Raw genomic sequence first — 12,195 nt, 5'->3', positions numbered from 1 at the left:
AGTGTGGTCCCTCGCATGTGGGAACAGTGCCACAATGCCACAAAAGATTTAGTGACCTAATAAAGGCAGGAAAGATGAGTTGCATAACACAAGGTGCCAAACGCTATACTCCGACTCCCCAACCACTGTCCTTCATAATACTCCTCAGGCTATCAATATCCTTCAGCTCCACTCATTCCTGTCTCTCCAGACACTTCAACGCCCAAAACGCACTCTCACCCTCACCTGATATCTCATTCCCAGGCTTACAATCACTCCCCAAAAATGTTCTCAACCATCCTCCCCACACATTCCACTTCTGCAATGAGTGAAAGCAGAGAATTATGAATGTGAGAAGAGAAGAAAAGCTTCAGGAAGAGCCACAGAACCATGGGTGGACCTGCAGTTGTTGCCACATTGATTGCTGTGGAGAAACAGGCTCTGGACATCAGCAGGGAGGCACAGTCTGTGGGCGTTAGCGATGGAAAGACTGTGGTCGCCCACATACCATTATGTGCAATGTGCCAAATGGCATAGGGTCAAGCAGATTAGAAAATTAAATGCGTGGCTCAAAGAGTGGTGTGGGAAGAAGGGGGTTTCGGTTCATTGGGCACTGGCATCAGTTCTCACCATATCGCCATTCGTTCACTGTCGTTGAGTCAAAATCTGGGAACTCCCACCCTAACAGCACTGTGGGTGGTCCTACAACACATGGACAGCAGTGGTTGAAGGAAGCAGCTTGCCACCACTTTCTCAAGGGCAATTAGAAGTGGGCAATAAATGCTGGTCTACCCAGCAACTGCTGGAACCCATGAACGAATAAAAAACAACTCAGGAAGAGAGAGTTATTCCTTGGAATGAGCTCCACTTGAAGCAGGCTGGATCAGTGTCCTGACCAATCGTATAACTAGGGCTGAAAGGGCTTTAAACTAATGGGGGTGGGGTTCAGATGAAGGGAAATTTGAAATCAAAAGAGAAGGATTGAGGCATCACAACAATACAGCAACGGGGGCAAAGACAAGCGGAGTGGGACAGGAAGGAACAGAAATTTTAAAATTGTGCATCACCAATTAAGGTTATTACAGGGAATAGAAGAAAAAAAATGAAATTAAATGTTTTTTTATCTGAATTCATGAAGCAGCAACAATATTACAGAAGGTTAAAAGGTGATCAAGGTTGGGAAATATTCCAGGCTACACAATATTTCAGAAAAACGGACAGAATGGCAAAGGAGGAGGCATAGCCCTGATAATAAAGAACGACATAAGGACATTAGTGAGAAAGGGTCTGGCTTCATTGTCTCACTGAAATGCTGTCAAGAGCTTATAAAGTTCCTGGCTAACAGTGAAGCGCAAGTAGACCAAGATGGAGAAAGGGCATGTGAAAGTGGGGACTTCTCTCAAAGTGCTCTCACTTGTCATTCATTGTCCTCCCTTTCCCAAAGGGAGCTCTACATGCTGCCTCCTACCCAGAGTCAGGTGCAGTCTTTGGCAGGGCCCTCTGGCTCATCCTCCTTTCTCCCTCCTCCAAGAACTCCAGTTGGTTGCACCGTTCTCTTCCTATAGCGCCATTACTCTCTGCAGCACAATCTTGGGCAAGGCGCTTCAGGCCACAACCATTCTGGAGACTTTTCATGGCATATACGAAGTGTGTCCCCAGATCTGATAAGGCACCTGAATTACATTTTCAGCAACCCGATGACTTGCTCTATCATCCTTGTGGTAAAGGGGCTCCTGTTGTACATCACCTCCGCATCAGAGATAGGGGTCCTCACAGGAGTCATCAGCCACCTGCCCCTACTGTCTGGAGCTTAAAAACCTTTGGTAGACATAACTGAGGTAGAATGAATGAATCACAGCAGCTCCCTCGATATTTAGTACAGGCATGTATGTTAACCTTCTGATGGTCATAGAAAAGCTGAGCATTGAGTGAATGGAATCTCTTCCAACTGATGAATGCTCCAGGTTATGAACATATGCATTAGGAGGAGCAGGCCACTTGGCCCTTTGAGCCTGCTTCGCCATTCAATAAGATCATGGCTGATCTGATTGTAACCTCAACTCCACATTCCTGCCTAACCCGATCACTGTTAGCCAGGAGGTGAAAAGTTAAGTTGATCTGAGGTCGCCATGTATGTTCAAGCAATGACTCCGTCTATTTGTGGGAATCCAGTCGTATATCCCAAGAGCCTTACAGGCCTCAATTAGTCTCAAAAGTGGACAAAAATAGTAGCTGGCAGCCTGCAGAAATAAGATAAAAACAAAATACTGCGGATGCTGGAATTTTGTTTCAGAAATAAGACATTGGTCACTCGGGGAGGTACACTTGTGGCAATAGATTGTCAGAGTCTGGAGATGTAATCAGAAGATCTCTGGAATAAGCCAGAGGTGAGGAAATTCAGGGCGGTGGTGACCTTGACAGCCACTGGCAATGCATGCTCACTTGGGAGGAGGTCTTGTTCCAGGAAGCTACGTATGTCAGCCTGACGTGATGTTCTGAGCCTCCTGAGGTACTACTTTTTCATCACATCAAGGAAGCTAATTCTTTATCAATGTACATTGTGCTGGGTGTATCACCTTCTTCAAGTTGCAGCACTGTGTTCAGCCCCTCTGTCCTGCAGAGCAGCATGTGGCTATGCAGAAAGCAGCTCCTGCTGCTGTTGGTATGGCTTCTCCTGTTGTTTCTCATCAGAGGTCCATGCCTTAGATGCAAGAGCTGTTCTCCATGCTGCAGTCAAGATTGACAGCAGGAGAGATCAGATCAAGATGAGTGAAGTCAAAGGTAGTTGAAATGACTTCCAAAAAGTTAGAAATCACCTGTGATGCAACTAAATTAGGCTCCCAGAATAAGTCCTATGAGCACAAGCCTTTCACGTAGGTTGGACCAGCTGCTATGCAATTCTTTGAGCTTGTCAGTTTCATTGAACAATGACTCCTCAATGTGCTCTCTGGTCTTGTTGACCCTGGTCAGTTCCACACAACTCGGGAAACCTGTGCGCTGGCTATTAAAAGCCGGAATTTTGAGTTAAGTTCACAATTAATTGACTATTTAAGTTACTTACCCAACAGTGCCATGGGGGTTTCCCATTTGCCCTCAAACGTACCCTGGTTAAACTTGGAAGTGGGCAGATCATGTCAGGTTCCTAACCCACTGCCACTTTGCTGGGCTTTAACCACCCTCTCCCACCCGGCAGTTAAAATTCTGCCCTTTGCTTCAGCATGAAATTTTAAATCAACAAAAACAACTTCAGTGCCAGCCAGACCACTCCCCCTGTACATTATTCAAACTTTAGCCCAATATAAAACATAGCTACAAAAAATGTACAACTGCACCAGCAGCCAGAAGAAATAATCCATCAACTAACCTATAAGCAGTTCATGATCCCTTTATATAGTACTGGCAGAGGTCCTTTATACCATTTAACATGTGCTTGGCTGGTCAGTGGTCTTCAAAAATGGCACCACCAACACTAATTAAGGGGACTGACATCATTATCTGTCTGCTCTGTGTGCTGCTGGAAATCATGAAACGTATACCCCTTTGCCAAGATGGTGCCAGATGTTGTGAACCTCATTTGAACAATAGGAGACCAAGTAACACCTTAAAAAAGTGCTGTACAGCCTAATTTCTCACTCATAATTCTACAGAAAGGTGCATCACTTACCATAGCAAGTTCGTCCACATGTGTGCTAATTGTAGGTATTGCCCCAGTTTTGGCTAATGGGAGGATGGAAGATTCAGCCCCTTTGGTGAACATTACTGTCTTTCCTGAAACAATCATATGTTACAAATCCTCAATGATTAAAGAAACATTATTTATATGTAAATTTGTTGAAAGAGTATATTTTCTCATTCATTAGAATGTCTATGCACGTAAGTTGTTTCAAAGAACTTATTGCTCCACAAGTTTACAACTTTAACAATAGCAAAACATGATATTTCCTATCTTGAGGTGTCAACCTGGTGAAGCTATAACAGGACTACTTGCTTGCCAAACAGCAAGTGATAGATAGACAGCCACCAACAGATCAGATCTAAGCTGTAAATGATGGTGGACAATTAAACAACTCACTGGAGGAGGCAGTTCCACAAATATCCCTATCCTCAATGATGGAGCCCAGCACATCAGTGCAAAAGATAAGGCTGAAGTATTTGCTACAACCTTCAGCCAGAAGTGCCGAGTGGATGAATCATTTTGGCCTCCTCCGGAGATCCCTAGCATCACAGATACCAGTCTTCAGCCAAACTGATTCACTCTGTGCGATATCAAGAAACGGCTGAAGGCACTGCATACGGCTAAGGTATGGGACCTGACAACATTCTGGCAATAGTGCTGAACGCTTGTGCTTCAGAAGTTGCTGCGCCACTAGCCAAGCTGTCCCTGTACAGCTACAATACTGACATCTACCCAGCTATGTGGAAAGTTGCCCAGATATGTCCTGCACACAAAAAGCAGGACAAATCCAATCCGGCCAATTACCACCCCATCAGTCTGATCTCGATCATCAGTGAAGTAATGGAGGGGGTCATCAACAGTGCTATCAAACGTCACTCTCTTAACAGTAACCTGCTCATTGACGTCCAATTTGGGTTCAGCCAGGGCCACTCAGCTCCTGACCTCATTACAACCTTTGCTTAAACATGAACAAAAGAGTTGAATTCTCGAGGTGAGATGAGAGTGACTGCCCTTGACATCAAGGCCGCATTTGACCGAGTGTGGCATCAAGAAGCCCTAGCAAAACTGGAATCACTCTCTGCTGGGTGGAGTCACATCGAGCACAAAGGAAGATGGTTGTGGTTTTTGGAGGTCAGTCATCTCAATTCCAGGACATCACTGCAGGAGTTCCTTAGGGTGGTGTCTTCGGCCCAACCATCTTCAGTTGCTTCATCAATGACCTTCCTTCCATCATAAGGTCGGAAGTGGGTTTGTTCGCTGATGATTGCACAATGTTCAGCACCATTCGCGACTCCGCAGACACTGAAGCAGTCCATGTCCAAAAGCAGCAAGACCTGGACAATATCCAGGCTTGGGCTGATAAGTAGCAAGTAACATTCGTGCCACACAAGTGTCCGGCAATGACCATCTCCAACAAGAGAGAATCTAACCATTGCCCCTTGTTGTTCAATGGCATTACCATCACTGAATCTTCCACTAGGGGGTTACCATTGACCAAAAACTGAACTGGACCAGTCATATAAATACTGGCTAGGAGCAGGCCAGAGGCTAGGAAACATTGCAATGAGTAACTCACTTCCTGACTCCCCAAAGCCTGTCCACCATCTACAAGGCACAAGTCAGGAGTGTGATGGAATGCTCTCCACTTGCCTGGATGAGTGCAGCTCCCACAACAGTCAGGAAGCTTGACACCATCCAGGGCAAAGCAGCACGCTTGACTGGCACCACATCCACAAACATTCACTCCCTCCACCATTGATGAACAGTAGCAGCAGTGTGTACCATCTACTAGATGCACTGCAGGAATTCACCAAGGCTCCTTCAACAGCCACGACCACTACCATTTATTTAAGAAGACAAGGGCAGCAGATAGATGGGAACACCACCCCATCTGGAAGTTCCCCTCCAAGTCACTCACCATCCTGACTTGGAAGTATTTTGCCGTTCCTTCACTGTGGCTGAGTCAAAATCCTGAAACTCCCCTCCTAACAGCTCTGTGGATATACCTACAGCACATAGACTGCAGCAGTTCAAGAAGGCAGCTCACTACCAACTTCTCAAAGGCAACTAGGGATGGGCAATAAATGCTGGCCCAGCCAGTAAAGCCCACATCCTGTGAATGAATTAAAAAAACTACAAATATATTTTGAAAATAATATGTTAAATAGATCATCAAACCAAAATTCATAGTTGTCTGACATCTATGTATTTGTATAGTGTCTAAGCTGACTAGGGAAAAAAAATCATATTTGCCAAAAGGTGCTTTTCAATTCAGTGTCACCTTAGTCCTGCCAGCTCCTAATGCACAGTTGGGTAATTAATTGGCAGGCCCAGCTTCATCTATCATACTTTTGCTGTTATATGTGCCGTCCATCAATAGTATTAGATTGTCTCTTCTATTTATCTGCTAATATAGAGCTTATTTTTATGTTCTCAGCTTTCCTTTACATGCACATATTTGTTGTACATTAACAATATGAATCTTGATATCTTAAACTCTTCTGTGTAGTTAGAGTGTGTTTGTTAACATACCTTCTGGTGTTCTGACAATTACACTCATTCGCCTGCGCTCTGCATCAAACTCTAAAACCTCTAGAAGTGTGTACCTGTAGGAAGGAAGAAAAAAAAAGTTATATTCGTCTGAAGGGACTTTTAAATTGATAATCAAATGGTGTTATAGTTACATCTGAGACCTGTATTTTTCAGTATAGTACTGTCTTTAACTCATGTCCACCATGTGGCATATACCCTGGTAAATATACTTCTTTTCAGTAATGGACTAAATAACTTGCCTCTGATGTTACAGCAGGAACATGGAAAGCTGCAGAAACCACAGGTCAGTACTCATGAGCAGCTACACGTGTCATGATCTAGTAACTATGATCCAATACTCAGGTTGGATTTACACTAAGTGCAGTATTGACGCAAAGTGAAACAGCTTAGCACCAACACTACAGCTGCAGTGTAAATGCACACTTAAATACATCATCAAACAGCAGTGGTGGATAGATGAAATTGAAATGAAAACTGCATCGTTAATACACAGTCCAGCATAGCAAAAAGCTCTATTCCCATCTATGGCGAGAAGGCCAACTTCGCCCACAACAGTGGTAGCGGTAATGCAACTGGCCTCAGGGTTCTTAGCTGAGGAGGGTAAAGTAAGCTGTGGTCCAGTTTCTTATTGCCATCCAGTAACTCTTCTGGGAAAGTCTGTCTGCACGTGAATGTTGGATGGGTATGGAATAGGGTAATAGCTATGGTCTCCCCTAAAAACCTCCCGAGGCTCACTATCCTGGCTGATGCATGAAGAATGGTCAGTTGAACAACATAGCAGTAAACAGGTGACATCAGTGGAACCATATCTTAATACATAGCTGCATATTCAGGAAACAAGGCAGGGGGTTGGGGGAGGGGTGGGGATGAAAATCAGACAGAAAGAGAAAATCCAGTTTCTGGATTTGTTGGTATAATCTTTTAAATGCCTGAATTTAAATTTGTTGTAATTATTCCCCCTCCACAATTTGAGAAAACATATCAAGGCCATGCACACAATTTGGTTACCTTTCATCCTTTCCAAAGGTGTTAAGTAATATATTTTTCTCCTTGGATCCAGCAAACGTAACCCCAATCCTATGTGAAAGAAAGAAAATCTTAAATGCATTGTCAAAACAGACAGCATTATGACAGAATCTAACAAATAGGTCTGTGAAAAGCTTTACTATGGACTCATAGAAAAAGAGCCACACAAGATTCGTTGCTCAGACATGGGCAGCCCAATATTCTGAATATTTGCTGCACCAGATCAAATATTGGTTCACAGGAAATTCCAGGCTTGCCCATTGGAACAGTTAATGAATTAAATAAAATAAAAAGTATTTAAAGATCGCCCAAATTATAACATAGGTGATGATAGACAAACTGAATTCTATATTATTCCATTTTCCATCACATTCAACATACAAACATATGAACTAGGAGCAGGAGTAAGCAACTCAGCCCCCCGTGTCTGCTCCGTCATCCAATAAGAACACAGCTGATATGCTTGTAACTTCAACTCCACATTCCCACCTCCCCCAATAGCCTTTCACACCCTTTCTTATCAAGAATCCATCTAGCTCCACCTTAAAAATATTTAAAGACTCTGATTCCACAGCCTTTTGAGGAAGAGAGCCTCAAAGACTCATGGCCCTCGGAAAAAATTTCTCATCTCTGTCATAAATGAGCGACTGCTTACTTTTAAACAGTGATTCCCTGGTTCTAGATGCTCCCACAAGAGGAAGCATCCTTTCCAGATCACTGGTCAAGACTCCTCAGGATATTACGTTTCAATCAAGTATCTTTACTCATCTAAACTCCAGCGGTTCCAACCTTTCCTCAAAAGACAACATGCCCAATCTTGGTATTAGTCAAATAAACCTTCTCTGAACTGCTTCCAATGCACTTACATTCTCCCTTAAATAAGGAGAACAATGCTGCACACAATATTCAAGATGTGGTCTTACCAATGCCCCATATAACTGAAGCATAACCACCCTACTTTTGTATTCAATTCCACTTGTAATGAACAATAACCTTATATTAGCTTTCCTAGCTGTGCCTCCATACTAACCTTATGTGATTCATGCACTAGGAAATCCAGATCCCACTGCATCTCAGAGCTCTGCAATCTCTCACCAATTAGTTAATATACTTTTTTATTCTTCCTGCCAAAATGGACAATTTCACATTTACCCACATTTACTTCATTTGCCAGTTTTTGCCCACTCACATAACCTATTTATATCCCTTTGTAGCCTTCTTGTGTCACCTTCACATCTTACTATCCTACCCATCTTTGTATCATCAGCAAATTTAGGAACAAAACCTTTGGTCCCTTCATCCAAGTCATTTGTATAAATTGTAAAAAGTTGAGGCCTGGGCACTGATCGCTGTGGCACACCACTTGTTACATCTTGCCAACCAGAAAGTGACCCATTTATGCCTACTGTTTTTTGTTAGTTGGCTAATCTTCTATCCATGCCAATATGTTGCTCTGTACACAATGAGCTTTTATTTTCCACAATAACCTTTGATGTGGCACCTTATCAAATGCCTTCTTGAAATCCAAGTACAGTACATTCACCAGTTCCCCTTTATCCAGAGCTTATATTACTTCTTCAAAGAACTCCAATAAATAGATTAAACATGACTTTCCTCTCAGAAAACCATGCTGGCTCTGCCTGATTACCTTGAATTTATCTAAATGCCCTGCTATAATGTCGTTAATAATAGTTCTATTATTTTCCCTATGACAAATGTTAAGCTAACTGGCCTGTAGTATCTTTTCTCTCTCCCTCCTTTTTTGAATAATGGAGTTACACTTGCTATTTTCCAATCTAATGGAACCTTCCTGGAATCTAGGAAATTTTGGAAAATTAGAACCAACACATCAACTATCTCACTACCCACTTTTTTTAAGGCCCTAGGATGAAGTTCATCAAGACCTGGGGACTTGTCATCCCTTGGTTCCAACAATTTGCTCAGTACTACTTGCCTGATGATTGTAATTTTCCTGAATTCCTCCCTCCCATTTTCTTATTTACAGCTACATCTGTGATGTTACTTGTATCCTCTATAGTGAAGATCGATGCAAAATACCAGTTCAATTCATCTGCCATCTCCTTATTTGCCATGATTAATTTCACCGACTCACTCTCTAAAGAGATCAACGCTCGCTTTGTTAGCTCTTTTCTTTTGTAAATATCAATAGAAACCCACACTGTTTTTATATTTCTAGCTAGCTTTCTCCCGTACTCCAATTTTCCCTTCCTATTCTTTTAGTAATTCTTTGCTGCTTTGTATATTCTATCCAATCTTCTGACCTGCCACCAATCTTGCGCAATTATATGCTTTGGCTTTAAGTATGACACTATCTTTAGCTTTTTTAGTTAACCACGGATGGTGGATCCTCTCTTTGGAATTCTTCTTTCTAATTGGAATGTATCTATTATGTATTTTGAAATATCTCCTTAAATGTCTGCCACTGCATCTCTATTAGCCCATCCATTAACCTAGTTTGCATCTCACTTTAGCTAGCTCTGCTCTTATGACCGCATAATTGCCCTCATTTAAGTTTAAAATAATAGTCTTGGATCCACTTTTCTCTCCCTCAAACTGAATGTAAAATTCAATCATATTATGATTGCTGCTACCCAAAGGTGCCTTCATTATGAGGTAATTAATTAATCCTATCTCGTTGCACAGTACCAGTTCTAGTATAGCCTACTCTCTGGTTGGTTCCAGAGCATGTTATTTTAAGAAACTATCCTGAAAACATTCTATGAATTCCTCATCTAGACTACCTTTTCCCATCTGATTTTTCCAATCTATATAAGAACATAAGAACTAGGAGCAGGAGTAGGCAATTCAGCCCCTTGAGCCTGCCCCGCCATTCAACACGATCATGGCTGATCTCATTTCGGCCTCAACTCCAATTTCCCGTCTTCTTCCCATAACCTTTCAACCTGTTACGAATTAAAAATCCGTCTATCCCCTCCTTATATACAGATTAAAATCCCCCATGATTATCGTCGTACCTTCTGACAAGCTCCCATTATTTCTTCCTTTATACTCCATCCTACCACTGTTAAGCAGCCTGTACACCACTCCCACAAGTGACTTCTTGCCTTTATCATTTCTCATCTTTACCCAAATTGCTTCTACATCCTAGTTTCCTGACTTAGGTCATCCCTCTCTATTGTGTTAACGCCATCATTAATTAATAGAGCCACCCTTCCACCTTTCCTAGCTTCCTGTCCTTCCTAAATGTCATGTACCCTTCAACATTCTGGTCCCAATCTATGTCATCCTGTAGTCGTGTTTCTGTAATAGCTAGCAGGTCATACTTATCTATTTCTATTTGTGCTATCAGTTCATCTATAATGTTTTGAATGCTTTGTTCATTCAGATAGAGCCTTTAGTTTTGTCTTTTTATTATTTTTGTAACTACTAGCCTTATCTGATTTACTCTTAGATTTGTACTCTCTACCTCTTCCTATCATGTTCTGCTTATCATTTCCCCTATTTCTTGCCTTGTCTCTTCTCTTTGATTTACTGCATTTTCCCAAATTATTTCCTGTGGCAAAATGGTTTCAACTTTCACATTTAAGAAACATAACTCTTCCAATTGATTGTGGTATTCAACTTATTCAACTAAGGTGGTGCCAGATGTGACACCCATCTCTGTTGTATTCATTCAACTCTGCCAGGTTGACTGTACAAATAATACAATTCTTGTCAACAAACCTAAGCCCGATATTGAATAAATCAACCAGTAATTAGCATTTAACATGCAGGATTAGTATTCCTTAGCCTCTACTTGGAAAGTTCCAGAGTTTTTCACTGGGTGAAGAGAGAGTTGGGCTCTACAATACTGCCCCACAGTCAAATACCCCCTGACTTTCATTGGATACGTGAAGAATGATTACCTGCATGAGGTAACAGCACCTGGGTAATAATATTCTTATATGAATCATTGCTGTCAATTAAGGAAGACAGGTGTAATGTTAGGGGGCAAAATCCTCCATAGGTGGATGTTAGGAGAAAATTTGACTTGGCTAAAATGTATGGAAAGTAGAATGCCAACACTGCCTAGGGTTGCACCTGATTGTATGCATTTGGAGTAACAGGCAGTGCCATGCAACTGTACTGTATCCTGAGTTAACATTTTCAGCAAAATGGAAAACACTGGGGCAAAACAAAACAGTTAACTGATTTAAAAATATAATGGCAGCAAAGGTCACCTGCTTCATTCAGTAACATATTTCAGAGCAGAGGGTGGCCTTACAGATTTTGCATTTCATCGACCAACATCAATGACATTTATATAGCAACTTTAACATAATAAAATATCTCAAGTTGCTTTCCAGGAGTGTTATAGAATAAAATTTGACACCATAAGGAAATATTAGGTCAGACGACCAAAAGTTTGGTCAAATAGGCAGATTTTAAGGTGCATCTTAAAAGGAGGGAGGAAAAATAGAGAGGCAGAGAGACTTAGGGAGGGAATTCCTGAATTTGGGGCCTAGATAGTTGAAGTCACAGCCACCAATGGTAGTACAATTAAAATCAGTAATGGTGAAGGGGCCAGAATAGGTAGAGTTCTGAGATCTAGGGGAAGTGGTTGGGCTTGAGGAAATCAGAGATAACAAGACCATGAAGGGATTTGAAAACAAGTGAGAATTTTAAAATAGAGATGCTGTTTAACCAGGAGTCAAGGTAGATCAGCAAGCACAGCTGAGGTGGGTGAGCAGGACTTGGTGCGAGTTAGGAGGCGGCATCTGAGTTTTGAATGGCTGCTAGTTTGCAGAAGCTAGAATCTGGGAGGCTGGCCAGGAGTGGGTTAAAATAATCAAGTCCTGAAGTTAAAAAAAGACATGGATGAGGGTTTCAGCAGGAGAGTAGATGAGGGAGGGGTGAAGTTGGGCAATGTTACAGAGGTTAAATAGAATATTACTGATAGTGCAGTATAAGGCTGAAAGCTTATCTCTGGGTTAAAGGTG

At 42.0% G+C, this 12,195-nt stretch overlaps 1 protein-coding gene across 4 annotated transcripts in view; it reads right to left on the bottom strand.

The window, feature by feature from the left end:
* The window catches only part of atp11b (ATPase phospholipid transporting 11B (putative)), a 190,144-nt gene that overhangs the window by 82,662 nt on the left and 95,287 nt on the right, over window positions 1-12,195 (bottom strand). For all 4 annotated transcript variants that reach the window (XM_041217012.1, XM_041217005.1, XM_041217020.1 and 1 more), the window contains exons 15-17: window positions 7,217-7,285; window positions 6,188-6,261; window positions 3,644-3,747 (exon numbers count right to left, since the gene is read on the bottom strand). In XM_041217012.1, coding sequence (XP_041072946.1) covers window positions 3,644-3,747; window positions 6,188-6,261; window positions 7,217-7,285 — 247 coding nt within the window. The remainder of the gene's footprint in view (window positions 1-3,643; window positions 3,748-6,187; window positions 6,262-7,216; window positions 7,286-12,195) is intronic.

This window comes from Carcharodon carcharias, chromosome 2 (genome assembly GCF_017639515.1).
Source record: "Carcharodon carcharias isolate sCarCar2 chromosome 2, sCarCar2.pri, whole genome shotgun sequence".
NCBI classification, from domain to species: Eukaryota; Metazoa; Chordata; class Chondrichthyes; order Lamniformes; family Lamnidae; genus Carcharodon; species Carcharodon carcharias.
This window is presented reverse-complemented; position numbering and strand designations above follow the sequence as displayed.